The sequence below is a fragment of the Leucoraja erinacea genome, chromosome 1 (genome assembly GCF_028641065.1).
Source record: "Leucoraja erinacea ecotype New England chromosome 1, Leri_hhj_1, whole genome shotgun sequence".
In the NCBI taxonomy this organism is placed as follows: Eukaryota; Metazoa; Chordata; class Chondrichthyes; order Rajiformes; family Rajidae; genus Leucoraja; species Leucoraja erinaceus.
The window spans coordinates 138,527,540-138,545,203 of NC_073377.1; the positions used below are offsets into that span (position 1 = coordinate 138,527,540).

At 47.2% G+C, this 17,664-nt stretch overlaps 1 protein-coding gene across 2 annotated transcripts in view; it reads left to right on the top strand.

The window, feature by feature from the left end:
• Window positions 1-1,787: 1,787 nt before the first annotated feature.
• rchy1 (ring finger and CHY zinc finger domain containing 1) overlaps window positions 1,788-17,664 on the top strand; it is a 31,162-nt gene continuing 15,285 nt past the window's right edge. Inside the window, exons 1-6 of one of the 2 annotated variants that reach the window (XM_055644201.1) lie at window positions 1,821-1,839; window positions 1,872-1,945; window positions 4,705-4,824; window positions 6,931-7,046; window positions 8,697-8,775; window positions 16,440-16,484. In XM_055644201.1, coding sequence (XP_055500176.1) covers window positions 1,892-1,945; window positions 4,705-4,824; window positions 6,931-7,046; window positions 8,697-8,775; window positions 16,440-16,484 — 414 coding nt within the window. In that variant the 5' untranslated portion in view covers window positions 1,821-1,839; window positions 1,872-1,891. Of the gene's footprint in view, window positions 1,946-4,704; window positions 4,825-6,930; window positions 7,047-8,696; window positions 8,776-16,439; window positions 16,485-17,664 lie in introns of both variants that reach the window. The other variant, XM_055644202.1, reaches the window with a different exon arrangement.

Sequence of the window (17,664 nt, forward strand, 5' to 3'; positions counted from 1 at the left end):
AAATTAAAAAAGTAGAAAAAATTGACACGCTGCTGGCAGGGCTGCCGACTTGCAGCACCCCCATAGACCCAATTAACCTGCAAACCTGCACATCTTTGAGATGTTGGAGGAAACCGGAGCACCTGGAGAAACCAACACGTTCATGGAGAAAATGTACAAACATCACACAAACAGCGCCCGTAGTCAGGATTGAACCTGGGACACTGGCTCTGTAAGGCAGCAACTAGCCAATCAGCAACAATAAGGTGTGTAGGTAAGAACTGCATATGCTGGTTTAAATCAAAGGTAGACACAAAATGCTGGAGTAACTCAGCGGGACAGGCAGCATTTCTGGAGAGAAGGAATGGGTGATGTTTCGGGTCGAGACCCTTCTTCAGACTCAACAGCAACAGTAAGGACTGGTCGGTGAACTTTTGTAACTTTGTCAGCACCGGAAACGTAGAAAAACTTGTGTACAGCCTCGGTAAGGTCTGCTACATAATTTTACCGGGTTGTATGCAAAATAAAGCATTTCACCATACCTATGTATCTGTGACAATAGACAATTGGATCATTGAATTGAACCTACAGCTGCTCCACTGTGTTTTGATGCAGTTTTTTCACTAGCATTTTAATCGAGAAAGAATTCTAATTAGTTTTACTAGTTTTACCGTCGTCCTGGTGAGATTTATTGTCTGCATAACTCGTTTTCACCTACCCCACAGCCAACAATGTAGTTTCCTTGATTATCGTTATTTTTTTGCGTATCGTTCATTCATTTGTTCTATATCTCTATCACCGTCTATATCTCTTGTTTCCTTTCCCCTGACCCTCAGTCTGAAGGGTCTCGCCCTGAAACATCAACCATTCTTTCTCTCCTGTGATGCTGCCTGCCCCGGTGAGTTACTCCATCATTTTGTGTCCATCTTTGGTGTAAATCAGCATCTGCAAGTTCCCTGCTACTCAGGTGAGACCCCGGTTCCCTTTCCTCTCCTATCGGCCTCGCTCCTTGTCTATCGTCATCAGCTGTGCCACTACGCCATCCTTCCTACAGCAGGGTGATCAAAAGTGAACACAATGCTGCCTGTCTCCACCATCTTGTGCAGGGAGGATCTAATGCCCCCTTCACACCCAGGCACGCACATAATATATGATGAGCGTTTGGAGGCACTGGGCCTGTACTCGCTGGAGTTTAGAAGGATGAGGGGCCACCTCATTGAAACTTGCCGAATAGTGGAAGGCCTGGATGAAGTGGATGTGGAAATGATGTTTCCACTAGTGGGAGAGTCTAGGACTAGAGGGCACAGCCTCAGAATTAAAGGATGTTCATTTAGGATGAAGATGAGGAGGAATTTATTTAGCCAGAGGGTGGTAAATCTGTGGAATTATTTGCCACAGTGGATATTTTTAAGGCAGAGATTGATAGAGTCTTGATTAGTCCGGATGTCAGAAGTTATGGGGAAAAATAGGAGAATGGGGTTAGGAGGGAGAGATAGATCAGCCATGATTGAATTGGCCCAATTCTGCTCCTATCATCTTATGAATATGTTCAAGAAGGAACTGCAGATGCTGGCAGATCGAAGGTACACAAAAATGCTGGAGAAACTCAGCGGGTGCAGCAGCATCTATGGAGCGAAGGAAATAGGTGACGTTTCGGGCCGAAACCCTTCTTCAGACTGACCTCTCGCATTGGACATCGCGCAGACGCACTGCAGCCTGCCGGCACCGACCACAGCTGCGCGTGCGTACCAACCATGGGCGCCGGCACCCAGGGAAGTGGGGGCGCATGCGCACTCTCCCAGCGGCGTGCGCCCGCCGAACGGTGGCGCGCATGCGTGTGTGTCCGGTGCCGGCGGGTCCGGTTTCCAGCAAAGATCCGCTATAAGATCTTTGGTTTCCAGGGGAGCGCGCGATGGCGGCGGCGGCCGCGGGATGTGAGCACTACCGGCGCTCGTGCCGCCTGCAGGTGAGGCCAACCGCCGCCACCCCCGGCAAACAACAGCCCCCACACACAGACACACACAGACACACACACACACACACACACACACACACACACACACACACACACACACACACACCCACACACACACACACACACATAGACACACACACACACACACACACACACACACATACACACACACACACATACACACACACACACACACACACACACACACACATATACACACATACACACACACACACACACACACACACACACACACACACACACACACACACCAACACACACACACACACACACACACACATAGACATATATACACACCAACACACACACACACACACACACACACACATCAACACACACCCCCCACACACACACCCTCACACACACACCCCCCCCCACACACCACACACCCCCCCCACATCAACACACACACACCCAACCCCCTCCACATCACCCCCCCCTCCACATCAACACACACCCCCTCGCACATCACCCCCCACACACACCCCCCCACACACACACACCCCCCCCTCACACATCAACTCCCCCCCCTCCACATCACCCCCCTCCACATCACCCCCCCCCCCATCACCCCCCCCCACACACCCCCCCCACATCACCCCCCCCACATCCCACACACACCCCCCCCCCTCCCATCACCCCCCTCCCCCCCCCCCCCCCCACATCACACACCCCCCCCCAACAACACCCCCCCCACCCCCCCCCCACACATCACCACATCCCCCCCCCCTCACATCACACCCCCCCCTCCACATCACCCCCCCCACATCACCCCCCCCCCCCCCCCCCCCACATCACCCCCCCCCACATCAACCCCCCCCCACCCCCCCCCATCAACACCAACCCCACACCCCCCCCCCTCATCAACCCCCCACATCCCCCCCCCCACATCACCCCCCCCACACATCCACCCCCCTCCATCCTCCACACAACACCCCCCTCCACATCACCACCCTCCACATCAACTCCACATCAACCCCCACACACCACCACCCCCTCCTCATCCCCCCCCCCACATCACCCCCCCCCACATCAACCCCACCCCCCCCCCCTCCACCAACTGCCACCTCAACCTCCTCAACTCCTCTACTTAACCTCCCCCCCTCCTCCACATCACCCCCCCCCCATCCTCCACAAACCCCATTCTCCGTGACGCCTGCTAGTGAGCGGAGCAACCGTCACCTCAACAAACCACAACCCCCTCTCCTTAACCTCCCTTCCCCCCCTCAACCCCTCTCTTCCTTCCTCCTCCCCAGCCCCCCTCCCTGCCTCAACCCCTCCTCTCATTCCTCCTCCCCCTCAACCCCCCCTTCCCCTCAAACAAACCCCCCCTCCCCTCAGCCCCCCATTTCCCCCTCCCCTTTACCCGTTTCCCTCTCCCCCCTATACCCCACGTCCCCCACTCTCCCCTCCTGCCCTTTCCCCCCCATTCCCTCTCCCGCCCCATTACACCTTCCCCCCATTCCCCATTCCATTAATTCCATGAATGTCCTTTAATATTAATGCACTCCTTGTATTTAGTATAGCATTTATCGTTGCTGTGTGGGCACTGTTTAGTTTAGAAATACAGCGTCGAAACAGGCCCCTTCAGCCCACCGAGTCCATGCCCTGTACATCAGCACTATCCTACACACTAGGGACAATTTATAATCTTGACCCAGGCCAAGTAACCTACAAATCTGTATGTCTTTGGAGTGTGGGAGGAAACCGGAGCACCCAGGAAAAACTCCGTACAGACAGCACCTATAGTCAGGATCGAACCCAGGAATCTGCCACTGTAAGACAGCAACTCCACCACTGTGCCACCGTGCTGCCCATGTGGCAAGGAATGTTATTGCCCCCTGGTGTATATGACAATAATCTAACGTAATCTGTTGTTCTTACACTTAAGCAACAGAACCAACTATGGAAATCAAATACTGCCGACACTAGTGAGTGGGATGTGAGCTCAATTCCCGTGCCTCGGAGACGTTCTGGGAGTTCCGAGGTCGGCTGTGGGATGCGCCCTGAGGCTGAGCGGAGACGAGGGGACATAGAACACAGAACAGTACAGCATAAGTACAGGCCCTTCGGCCTAGAATGTCTGCTGAACATGATGCCGACCATCTGCCTGCACTTGATCCATATTCCCCCGGTCCCTGCATATCCATGTGTCTAAAAGCCTCATAAATACCACTCACATCTACTTAATCAACATCACCCTTGCTTCCTGGCACTCACCACTCTCTAGTGTAAAAACCTCATCCCACACATCTCCTTTAAACTTTGTTCCTCTCACACTAAAGCTATGACCTATGGAAATCTAAAATAAAAACAGAAAAGAAAATATTCCACATACCTCCAGTTTATAATTGAATTGAATCATTGATTCAGGGACAGTTTCTTCCTAGCTGTATCAGGCACCCGAACCATCCTCTCTAGAGATCCTCGGACTATGATTAATTGGCCTTTATTGTACTTTTTGCACTAACGTCACTCCCTTTATCCTTTATCTGTGGACAGCTTGATTGTAATCATGTATAGATAGACCTGCAGACTGGATAGCATTAACTACTAATTTTACAATTGTTGAACAATTGTAAATTGTCTCTAGTGTGTGGGATAGTGCTAGTGTACGGGGTGATCTCTGGTTGGCGCGGATTCGGTGGGGCAACGGGCCTGTTTCTGTGCCATATCAATCTATGTCTATGACAGAGGTAATTTCTAAAAGGTGATTTTTGATCTTCCAGGCGCCATGCTGTGGGAAGTTTTACATCTGCCGTCTGTGTCACGACGACGCGGAGGATCATCAGCTCGACCGCTTCAAGGTTACTCATGTTCAATGCGCAAAGTGTGAGATAGTGCAGAAGGTGGGTCTGAGCCGAGCAATTGCAGACGCTTTCACTGGAAATGCTACCCTGTGTTAATAACTCCACAGTAAAGTTAGCGTCACTTTCAATTAATGCTTGCTTCCAGCTCAGGCCATGTGGTGACACAACATCAGTGCCACTGCAACACAGTCACAGGGGCCTGCATTTATTCCTGACCTCCAGAGATTATCTATGTCAGGTTTTACATGTCCTCCCTTTCAACACGTGGGTTTCCTCCGATCGATTTGGTTCCATCCAGCTCGGAAACGGGTCCTTCGGCACACCTTATCCATTGACATTCTAGGATTGTCCCATTTGCCTGCCTTGAATATTTTTAATAGTATGTTTATTTTTGTAAATGTAAGCTAAAAATACTAACGGCTGTGTGCTACACTGTTTTAACCGCGCATGTCAATAGATGCAAGGACAAAGTGCTGGAGTAACTTAGCGGGTCTGACAGCATGTCTGGAGAACGCGGATAGATTCCGTTTTTGGTCGGGACCCTTCTTCAGATTGATCAATGCTCCCTTGATTACCAAATCCTCCCTTGATTAACTGAGATCTGCGCCTGTCGATACAAGTGATTGCTTGCAATTTCAATGGTCACCCATGGTGAATCTGACAGGCTGTGTCCTTCATAGACATTTGCTTCTGATTTCTACCATGAGGTTGCATTAGTTTAGTTTAGAGATACAGTGTGGAAACAGGCCCTTTGGCCCAGCAGGTCTATGCCGACCACGATCACCCGTTCTCTAGCTCTATCTAACACACTGGGGTCAATATTATATTTTACAAAAGCCAATTAACATATAAACCTGCACTTCTTTGGGATTTGGGGGGAAAACCGGAGCAATCAGCGAAAACTCCCGAGGTCACAGAGACAACATACAAACTCTAAACAGACAGTACCTGTAGTCAGGATCGAACCCTGGTCTCTGGCGCTGTCAGGCAGCAGCTCTACCATTGCACTACTGTGCTGACCCAATTACGTGGAAACGGATTTCCAAGAGCACTTTGCTTGCCAATTTGCTAAGTAAATTTTAAATGGATCTTTTGTTCCCGATCAAAATAGCCTTACAACCAACTATGTCTATGCAATGTAATTTGTGTTCCCAACAACTTGTAACCTTTGCATCCCCACTCTCCATCCGTCCCCCACCCCACCTAGTTGTCGTACTAGTTTCATTGTCGTCCTGTTGAGTTTCACTGCCTGCATAACTCATTATTACCTAGCCCACAGCCAACAATGGATCATTGTGGGCATGACCTTTCCTTGATCGTCGTTACCTTTTTGTGTATTTTTCATTCATTTGTTCTATATCTCTCTATATCACCGTCTATATCTCTCCTTTCGTTTCCCCTGACTCTCAGTCTGAAGAACGGTCTGGACCCGAAACTTCACCTATTCCTTTTCTCCAGATATGCTGGAGACTCGCTGAGTTCCTCCAGCTTTTTGTGTCTATGTTTAGTGTTCATCAGCTGCATCACATCCAATTCACTTTGAGAAAACGCACATAGCAGAACTGCCTGTATTTTCATAATATAATTATTTTGCATAGTAATTACATCATATCATTAGACTTTAGAGATAGAGCAGATAAACAGGCCTTTCAGTCCACTGAGTCCTCGCCATCGATTACCCTGTACACTAAAACTATCCTCGAGATAATTTACAATTTTAACCAAAGCCAATTAACCGACAAACCTGTGCACCTTTGAAGTGTGGGAAGGGAGCACCCAGAGGAAACCCACGTGGTCACGGGGAGAATGCACAATCTCCATACAGACAGCATAGTGAGGATCGAACCTGGGTCTCTTGCACAGCGAGGCAGCAACTCTACCGCCATGCCACTGTGCTACCCCAATATCGCTGCAGCTCAGTCTGGTATAAAAGTCAAATGTTATTTTGAAATATAGTTTTGAAAAATATGTATTTTTGAACATTAACATAGTCTGAAGAAGGGTCCCGACCCGAACTCTCACCTATCCATGTTCTCCGGAGATGCTGTCTGAACCGCTGAGTTACACCAACACTTTCTCTTTTTTTTTGTAAACCAGCATCTGCATTCCTTGTTTCAATTCTGTTTTAATGTATTTTCACTGCAGGTTCAAAAGAGCTGTGAAAGCTGTCAAACAGAGTTTGGGGAATATTACTGTGACACCTGTCACCTGTTTGATGTGGACAAGAAACAATATCACTGTCTGTCATGTGGCATTTGCAGGCGAGTATTCATGGGCCCTTTTGATGCTTATTTTTAAAATCCTTTATTCTTGCACTAATGTGTGCTCATCGAAGTAACTTTAACTTGATTTTGATAATTAGAGGGGAGCAGGGAATCCATTGATAATTGATTGCATATTAAAATTAGTCAGTTGTTGCAGCAGTGAAAATTGTAAGTAGCTAACATTTTTTTACACAATTTGTTGTTTATGACCCAGATAAAAATGGCCTTAAAGGGAGGTGGAAACTTGCAAACAGAGGATTCTATATAAAAGTAAGCTGCTAATCTCATAAAGTATTACAGAGTTTCGCAAAGAAAGTTTGGTACTGAGCCACATAAAGGAGATAATCAAAATCTTGTGAGGAAGTTAGCCAATTCTCTACGACATTGCTTGTAAGCATATTAGTGTTTGCTAGTGGTGCCATGCGCACCTCCCTGACTCGTATTCCTTTAGTCTGCCTGACTTGACACACTAAGCTTTTGCTGACTTTATAAGACTAGTACCGCATGCTCAGGGAAACAGTAACAAAAGGCGGTACTTCTGTCATTGCTGATGCCATTTTTAGACCAAAACATTACACAGTTGCCTATTTGAGTTCAACATAGAAAAAGGAACAGGTCCAGCAAAGTTTCTCAGGCATTCTTTGCATTTAATCCGGACAAAACTATGAGAGCACATTTGAAATCTCCACCCAGAGGGTCCCCCAAAATGTGGCGCCCAGGCAGGGTGAGTGGGCCAATCTTAACCTCAGCGAATTTCCGCGGCTGGACTTCCAACCCGCGGGTTTAATTTGCCCCACCGCAGCCGGGGCTCTGGTTCTCTGGCCCAGCCAGAGCTGGTGGATCCATTCCCATAACCGACGTCTGAGACTGACTTTGCAGGCCGGTATCTCGACTCCCCAGTGTCCTATGCGGACTGTTCTGGTACGGTTCAACTTCCCTCGGAGGCCGTGACCTCTGTTGGTCCAGCAAAACATATAATTAACGAAGAACCTGGAATCAAAGGTGCTGGCAAATCGGTGGTGGACCTGTACTACTTAGATGAAAGTTTATTTTTGAATGTTGAATTATGTGCACTATTTGATTGATAGGTTGTAAGATACAGCATGGAAACAGACACTTCAGCCCACTGTGTCCATGCTGAACGTCGATCACCTGTTCACATGAGTTCTATATTATCTCACTTTCACATCCACTCGCTACACACGAGGGACAATTTACAGAGGGCCAATTAAACTACAAACCCTCACGTCTTTAGGATGTGGAAAGAAACTGTAGCACCCAGAGGAAACCCACTCGGTCGTAGGGAGAATATTCCAAACTCCACACAGTCTGAACCCTTTACCAGCTGCTCCACTATGCCATGCAGAAAATTCAGTGTCAAGTTAAAGATTATGATAACATAGTCCGTGTATTGATCATGCCAGTTCATAGCAGTGTTGATTGGGAGGAATATTCGCCCCAGCAAACTGGGGAGCACTGCTATTTTCAAACCAACACCTCTGCATATTTTCATTGATCCATGAGGCAATGGGGCATTGGTGTAATATTTCATGCAAAATGTGGGACTCCCTCTGCACTGGATGGTCAGTGTGTACACCTCTAAACTCGATGAATGTTATGTTATATTCTGTTAATTTTCCATTGCAGGATTGGACCAGAAGATAACTTTTTCCACTGTGTGAAGTGTAACTTGTGTCTAGCTACTCATCTCCGTGGGAAGCACAAGGTTGGTAAGACTTGGTTTACGAGTGCATTGGGCCTCAATGTGTCTCTTATCCTTTACGCTCTAATTTATTCATGTTCATGTTCTTGGAGCAGAATTAGGCAATTTGGCCCATCATGTCTACTCCGCCATTCAATCATCCTTCCCTTTCAACCCCATTCTCCTGCCTTCTCCCCATAACCCCTGCTACCCGCACTAATCAAGCATCTGTCAATCTTCACCTTAAAAATATCCATTGCCTTGGCCTCTACAGCTGTCTGTGATATTGATTTGCACAGATTAACCATCCTCTGACTAAAGGAATTTCTCATCTTCTTTCTAAAGCTATGTCCTTTTATTCTGAGGCTGCTTCTAGTCCTAGGTTCTCCCACTAATGGAAACATATATATTCACTATCCAGACCTCTCACTATTCAGTAAGTTTTAATGAGGTCCCCCTCATCCGTCTAAACTCCAATGAGTACAGGCCCAGTGCCGTCAAATGCTCATCATATGTTAACCCAATTGTCAGGTGCACAACTGCGGTGAGCTACTGGTACAAGAAAATCTTGCTTGCAGCAGCATCACAGGCATATGGATTCAGACAATCACTAAAGCAAATTGTCCATAAATAACACACAAATTTCGAAAAGAAAGACTGTGGAAAAAGATATGACGTTAGTGCTAAATATAATTAGAAAAGCAACAAGCCTCTGGTAGTGCAAGAAGTGGTCCGTAGTGTTCCGTTGCTGAGGTAGGATTAGGGTTTTGAGGGTCGGGTCAAGCACCTGATGGTTGTAGCAGAGTGGCTGTTCCTGAACCTGGGGTTGTGGGACCAGGCTTCTGTACCTCCTGCCCGACGGTAGCAGTGGGAAGTGGGCACGACCTGGATGGTGCAGATCCTTGATGGTAGATGCCGCCGCCTTGGGGCAACACCTGGTGTAGATGCTTTTGATGATGGGGAGGCCGGGCTGGGTCCATCATTCTCTGCATCCTCTTGTGTTCCTTTGTGTTGGAAAGGCCGTGATGCAACTAGTCAGGATACTTTCTACAGTGCATCTGTAGAGGTTTGTTAGATTATTCGGTGACATGCTGAATCTCTATTCTTTCTGGGTAGAGAAGCATACATGCGCTTGGAATTTTTCACTCACATTGGATAGAAATTTGCAGCCTGGCCCCAAGAGGGCACCAAAGCCACATATTAAAAGCCAAAAGCCAGAAGAAAAAAACATTTTTAGAAAGGAAGAGGAATTTCTTCAGTCAGAGGGTTGTGAATCTGTGGAATTCACTGTCCCAAGCGGCTGTGAACGCCAAGTCAGTGGGTATTTTTAAGGTGCAGTTTGACAGATTCTAGATTAGTACGGGTGTCAAGGGTTATGGAGAGAAGGCAGGAAAATGGGGTTGAGAGGGAAAGATAGATCAGCCATGATTGAATGGCGGATAGACTTGATGGGCTGAATGGCCTAATTCTGCTTCTATAACTTGTGGACTTATGAACTTTATATAAAATATTATAATTCTATTAAAAGCAAGATTATTGTAAATTTGATAGGAGATGCAAGGAACTGCAGAAGAAGTTACAAAGAACTGAAGTAGAGGGCCTGTCCCACTTGGCCGTCATTTATGTGACAGGCTGGTAGTGACTGACGCGCGATGGTCGTGTGCTTCATCATACGATTGGAGATAAGACACAAAATGCTGGAGTAACTCAGTGGGACCGGCAGCATCTCTGGAGAGAAGGAATGGATCATGTTTATGGTCGAGACTCTTCTTCAGTCTGAAGAAGGGTCTCGACCCGAAACGTCACCCATTGCTTCTCTCCAGAGATGCTGCCGGTCCTGCTGAGTTACCCCAGCATTTTGTGTCTTATCTCCAATCGTCTTGGCCCCGCTCTGGGAGTAGGAGTGGGGGCGGATCCGGATCCACAACGGGTCGTTTGCCTGCTTCTGCTGCTGTTGGAGGTGAGACGTTGACCGCTCCAGGGTCTTCGGCCTGTCCCACTTTGGCTGTCAGTTACGCGAGAGGCCAGTGGCGCGCGAAGATTTCATGCCGGACAAAGTCCACACTCCTCCACACCACTATGCGCCCGTCCCACGCTACCCACACGCTAGCAGATCGCGTAAATGGCGTGCGGATGACGGCCAAGTGGCACAGGCCCTTAACTTAGCAGGTCAGGCAGCATCTCTGGAGAACATGGAAATCCATATTCCCACGAGATGCTGCTTGACCCGCTGAGTTACTCCAGCCCATTGTGTCTTTTGGCTGTGGTAAAATTGATAGGAGATGGAAGGGACTGCAGGTGCTGGTGTACAAAAGAAGATACAAAGTGCTGAAGTAACTCAGTTGGTCAGGCAGCCCGGTCCTTCACGGTCACAGCCCTCCCCTCTGTCGAAATCATTCACATGACCTGCTGAGTTACTCTCGCACTTAGGGTCTTCTATTGTGGTAAAGTTGTAATTTAAGGTGCTCAGGTAAGTGTATAAAAAAATGTAGTGATCTGATTGAATTTGGGACTCTGGGAGGATGCATAACCAATCCGTTGTACTGGTACCGATGCAAAAGGCTGGAGTAACTCAGTGGGTCAGGCAGCATCTCTCGAGAAAAGGAATAGGTTTCGGGTCGAGACCTTTCTTCAGACAGTCAGGGGAAAGGGGAACGAGAGATATAGACGGCACTGAGGATAAATGAATGGAAGCAATGATAATCAGGGAAATGTAAGGCATTGCTGACAGTGGGAAAGGTGACAATGAGTATACACACAGAGGAACTCAACAGAATGACAGTAAAACGTCTGCCTTGACGTAGAGCTTTTTTTCCATCTCTTCTGCCTCCATGCTTTGTTCTATGGGAAGGAGTCCTCACCACCCAGTGATGACCCCTTCTCCATCTCCCCTCTTGGACTCCCCCGGATGGCCTTCACCGTCTTTAGACCTTTTTATTTCTAACTGCCGGCGTGACATCAACCGTCGCAACTTTTCCACTCCCCTTACCTATTCCAACCTCACCCCCTCTGAACGTACAGCCCTCTGCTCACTCTGCAGCAACCCTGACATTATCATAAAACTCACCGACAAGGGAGGTGTCGTGGTAGTCTGGCGAGCTGAACTCTACTGCACTGAGGCCAGGCGACAGTTCTCGGACATCTCCTCCTACATATCCTTGCACCATGACCCCACAGCTAAGCACCAGGCCTTAATCTCACAGACCATTTTTGATTTTATCACTTCCAGCTGTCTGCCCTCTATAGCCTCCAACCTTATCGTTTCCCAGCCCCGCACTGCACGGTTTTACCTTCTCCCCAAAATCCTCAAACACAACTGTCCTGGCAGACCATTTGTTTCTGCCTGCTCCTGTCCCACTGAATTCATTTCCAAGTACCTCTACTCTCTCCAATCCCTCCTGGCACAATCTCTCCCTATCTGTGTCCTTTCGTCTCAACAATGACTTCAGTTTTCCAGGCTCCTTCATCTTCACTATGGACGTTCAGTCACTACACCTCCGTCCCCCACCAGGAAGGTCTTCAAGCCCTCCATTTCTTCCTTGACCGCAGAACCAGCCAATTTCTCTCTACCAACACTCTCCACAGCCTAGCAGAGCTGGTCCTTATTCTTAACAAATTCTCCTTCTACTCCTCCCACCTCCTCCAAATCCATGGCCACTCGTATGGGCCACAGCTATGCCTGCCTCTTTGTAAAGTACGTTGAACGTATCAGGCATACACTAGCCCTATCCCCGAATTATATCTCCGCTACATAGACAACTGCATCTGGGCTACCTCCTGCACCCACGCAGAACTCACAAAATTCATTAACCTCACTACTAATTTCCATCCTGCACTCAAATTCACTTGGACCATCTCCAACATCTCTGAACCGTTTCATGATCTCACCGTCTCCATCGTAGGAAATAGACTATCGACTGACATCTAGTATAAACCCACTGACCACCACAGCTATCTAGACTACACTTCTTCCTACCCTGCCTCCTACAAAAACTATCACCTACTCCCAATTTTTCCATCTACGCCGCATCTGCGCCCAAGATGAGGTTTTCCATACCAGGACATCTGAGATGTCCTCATTCTATAGGGAAAGGGGGTTTCCTCTTCCATCATAGATGAGGCCCTCACAAAGGTCTCGATATCCACAGCTCCACTCTTGTTCCCCCTCCCCCCAGTGGCAAAAGGGACAGACCTTGTCCTCACCTTTCATCCCATCAGCCATCGCATTCAGCTCATAATCCTCCGACATTTTCGCAAACCTCCAACGGGATCCCACCACTAGCCACATCTTCCCATCTCCACTCCTTTCCGCCTTCCGCAGAGACCGGTCCCTCCGCAACTCCCTGGTTAACTCATCCCTTTCCACAACTAAACCACCCCCTCCCCTGCAGGAGATACAATACTTGTCCCCATACCTCCTCCCTCAACTCCGTCCAAGGACCCCGACAGTCCTTTCAGGTGAGACGGATGTTCACTTTCACCTCATCCAACCTCATCTACTATATCTGCTGTTCCAGGTGTGGAATCCTTTATATTGGCGATACCAAGCGCAGACTCGGCGATCGTTTCACTGAACACCTCCGCTCAGTCCACCTAAACCTACATGATCTTCTGCTTGCGAAACACTTTAACTTCCTGTCCCATTCCCACGCTGACCTTTCTGTCCTGGGCCTCCACTGTCAGAGTGAGGCCACACCGTAAATTGGTGGAACAGCACCTCATATTTCACTTGGGCAGCTTACACCCCAGCAGTATGAATATTGACTTCTCTTAACATCAAGTCACCCTTACTTTTCCTCTCTCTCTCCATCCCTCTCCGATCAATTTGACTGTCCTCTTGATTACATTTTATCTTTGTATGCTTCGTTTTCACCTACCCCTATCTAACAATGATCTATTCTACATTTTCCTTGATCTTAGGCCCTTTTGATCTGTCATTTTCATACCTTACCCTTCCATATCATTCTGTCAACCTTTCCCTTGACTCAATTTGATGAAGGGTCACGACCCAAAACATCACCCATTCCTTCTATTCAGAGATGCTGCCTGTCCCATTGAGTTACTCCAGCATTTTGTGTCTATGACAGTAAAAATACCTGTCCATTGGTTGGACTCGTGGACACCATAATGGCTCGGACACAGCAATGTCATGTAAATGAAAGTAGTCATGTTTAGTATTTTGTTGCATTTCCTTTGCATGCAATGACTGCTTGAAGCCTGTGATTCATGGACATCACCAGTTGCTGAGGTCTTCCCTCTGCCAGGCCTGTATTGCAGCCATTTTTAGCTTATGCTTGTTTTAGGGGCCAGTCCACTTCAGTTTTCTATTCAGCATATAAAAGGCATGCTCGGGTTGAGAGCGGATGATTGTCGTGGCCACTCAAGAATTGACCATTTTTTAGCTTTGAAAGCTCCTTTGTTGCTTTAGCAGTATGTTTGGGATCAATGTCTTGCTGTAGAATGAACCGCTGGCCAATGAGTTTTGAGGTATTTGTTTGAACTGGAGCAGATAAGATGTGTCTAAACACTTCAGAAATCATTATGCTACTATCATCAGCAGTTGTATCATCAATGAAGATAAGCGAGCCAGTACCTTCAGCAGCCATACATGCCCAGGCCACAACACCCCCACCACCATGTTTCACAGATGAGGTTGTATGCTTTGGATCTTGGGCAGTTCCATCTCTCCTCCATACTTTGCTCTTGCCATCACTCTGATATAAGTTAATCTTTGTCTCATCTGTCCACAAGACCTTTTTCCAGAACTGTGGTTGCTCTTTTAAGTACTTCTTGGCAAACTGTAACCTGGCCATCCTATTTTTGCAGCTAACCAGTGGTTTGCATCTTGCAGGGTAGCCTCTGTATTTCTGTCATTAAATCTTCTGCGGACAATGGTCATTGACAAATCTACACCTGTCTCCTGAAGAGTGTTTCTGACAGGTGTTTGGGGATTTTTCTTTATTATAGAGAGAATTCTTCTGTCATCAGCTGTGGAGGTCTACCTTGGCCTGCCAGTCCCTTTGTGATTAGTAAGCTCACCAGTGCTCTCTTTCTTCTTAATTATGTTTCAAACAGTTGATTTTGGTAAGCCTAAAGGTTTGGCAGATGTCTCTAACAGTTTTGTTTCTCAGTCTCATCATGGCTTCTTAGACTTTCATTGGCACAACTTTGGTCCTCATGTTGATAAACAGCAATAAAAGTTTCCAAGGGTGATGGAAAGACTGGAGGAAAGACTTCTTCTATGTAGTTTTTTTTTGGCGGTTGGCAAACAACTTCTGGAGGAAAGACTAGGTGCTGAGAGCTCTCTTATACCTGCATTAAGGAGGCATTTAAACACACCTGAGCAATTACAAACACCTGTGAAGCCATATGTCCCACACATTGTGGTGCCCTGAAATGGGGGGGCTATGTATAAACTCAGCTTTAATTTCTACATGGTGAAACCAAAATGTATAAAAATACCCTTTAATAAATTCTGACAATGTGCACTGAACCACATGTGATTTTTTATATTACAAATCTCAAATAAATGATGGGTTTTTGTCCCAAACAATATGGAGGGCACTGTATATGGCTCGATTGTAATCATGTATAGTCTTTCTGCTGACTGGATAGCGTGCAACAAAATAAAAGTTTTACACAATACTTCAGTATATGTGACAATAAACTAAACTAAAGTAAACATTTCCAGTACTGGGCCTGCAGCTTGTGTCTTGGTGATTCAAGTGCTCATTGGCTATAGAAATGTTGTGAGAGTGTCTGCCCCCACCATTCCATCAGGCTGTTCCTTCGGATTCCACCTCCCCTCTGGGCAAGAGCGGAACTCGTTATCAAAACATGAAGGGGACGGGGGACACAATTTTTTGGCGGCCACTCGCGCATGCGCACACGCACACACGCGAGGCTTCGGTGGCTCAATCCAGCGCTAAATGCAGCTCAACTCTGCCTGTCTCACCAGGTTATCTATAGCCCTGTCTGGACTGACGGGACACCAGCGCTGCTTCTCCGCGCTGGCCATATTTCCTGCAAGTCCAGGAAGGGTTGTAAGTTCACCTGGCGGGACAGGCAGAGTTAGCTGGGTTTAGCGTTGTTTCTCTGCGCTGGCCTGTCTGATTCCCGACCAAAGATCCTATAGCGGAGAATCTTTGCTGCTGACCTCTCTAGCCTGCTCAACCTCTCCTTGTATCTCAGGCCTTGGAGTCCTGGCAACATCCTCGTAAATCTTCTCTGCACTCTATCCAGCTTGACACCATCATTCCTATAACTGGTGTCCAAAACATAAAAGTTGGTACACATGGAAAGAAATAGACCTGGTCTGGGGTTCATAGCAAAGTGTGGTTAATCTTTATTAAGTGCTGGAGTCAGTCACTAATCCTTGGAATTGATCAGAGTATTTATCCTTTGTTTAAGAAGGAACTGCAGATGCTGGAAAATCGAAGGTAGACAAAAATGCTGGAGAAACTCAGCGGGTGAGGCAGCATCTGTGGAGCGAAGGAAATAGGCGACGTTTCGGGTCGCCGGGTCGCCTATTTCCTTCGCTCCATAGATGCTGCCTCACTCGCTGAGCTTTTCCAGCATTTTTGTCTACCTTAGAGTATTTATCCTTGGTATATTTAACCTTTCCCTGCTTTTAATTGCTTTACAATTAATGATATTTGAACTCTGACTCTGGGCTTCTTCCCCTTCAGTGTGTTGAAAACGTTTCACGACAGAATTGTCCAGTATGCATGGAGGTAAGATCAAACTCTATGTTGAAGATGCCATTCGGTCTGCTAGCTACAAATATTTTCTACATTTCAGATTTGACCACTGGGCACTTAATCATCGCCATTCCATAAACAATTGATGAGTTAAGCCTTTGGACCAAAAGCATAAATGTTGTTTGCGATTTGTGTACCTTCTAAAACCTTCTACCTTCGATTTGTGTACCTTCTAAAACCTTCTGTTTTAGTTTAGTTTATAGACACAGTGTGGGAACAGGCCCTTCGAGTCCACGCCCATTCACACCAGTTTTATGTTATCCCACCTTCTCATTCACTACAGATGCGCTGTAGAGAGCATTTTATCGGGATGCATCACAGCATGGTTTGGGAACAACTCCATCCAAGACCGCAAGAAATTGCAGCAAATTGTGGATGCAGCCCAGACCATCACACAAACCAACTTCCCTTCTATTGACTCCAATTATACCTCACATGGTCTCGGCAAGGCCAGCAGCATAATCAAGGACCAGTCACATGCTTGCCACACCCGCTTCTCCCCTCTCCCATCGGGCAAAATGTATCGAAGTGTGAAAATGCATGCATATCTAATAATAATAATAATAATAATCTTTTATAGAGAACAGTTTGCTTCCCAGTCACATAATTACATTATTTACACACAGGCAACTGAACTTGATCCCCCACCAACGCAGTATGCACTAGAGAGCACCTTCCGTCCCAGCCGAATCATTGCGCCATCTGTCACTCCATTTCAGGACTATCTTTGATCAGGCAACTTTACTAGGCTTTCATTATCTTGGACTATCTTTGAAGATGTTTATCTTGCACTAAACGTTATTTACACATTTCCCTCTATTATGTATCTGTACACTGTGAATGGCTCGATGGTAATCATGTATTGTCTTTCCGTTAACTGGTTAGCACGCAACAAAAGCCTTTCACTGTACCGTGGCAAAAAACTAAACTCAAACTCTCTATGCACTGGGGGAGATTGAGAGGGGGCAATTAACCCACAAACCTGCACGTCTTTGGGATGTGAGAGGGAAGCGGAGCACCTCGGGGAAGCCCATGTGGTCACAGGAAGAATGTGAAAGCTCCACACAGACAGCACCCAAGTCCTAGACTGAACTTGGGTTTGTGGTGCTGTCAGGCAGCAGCTCTACCAGCTGTACCGCCCCTAGACAGGACA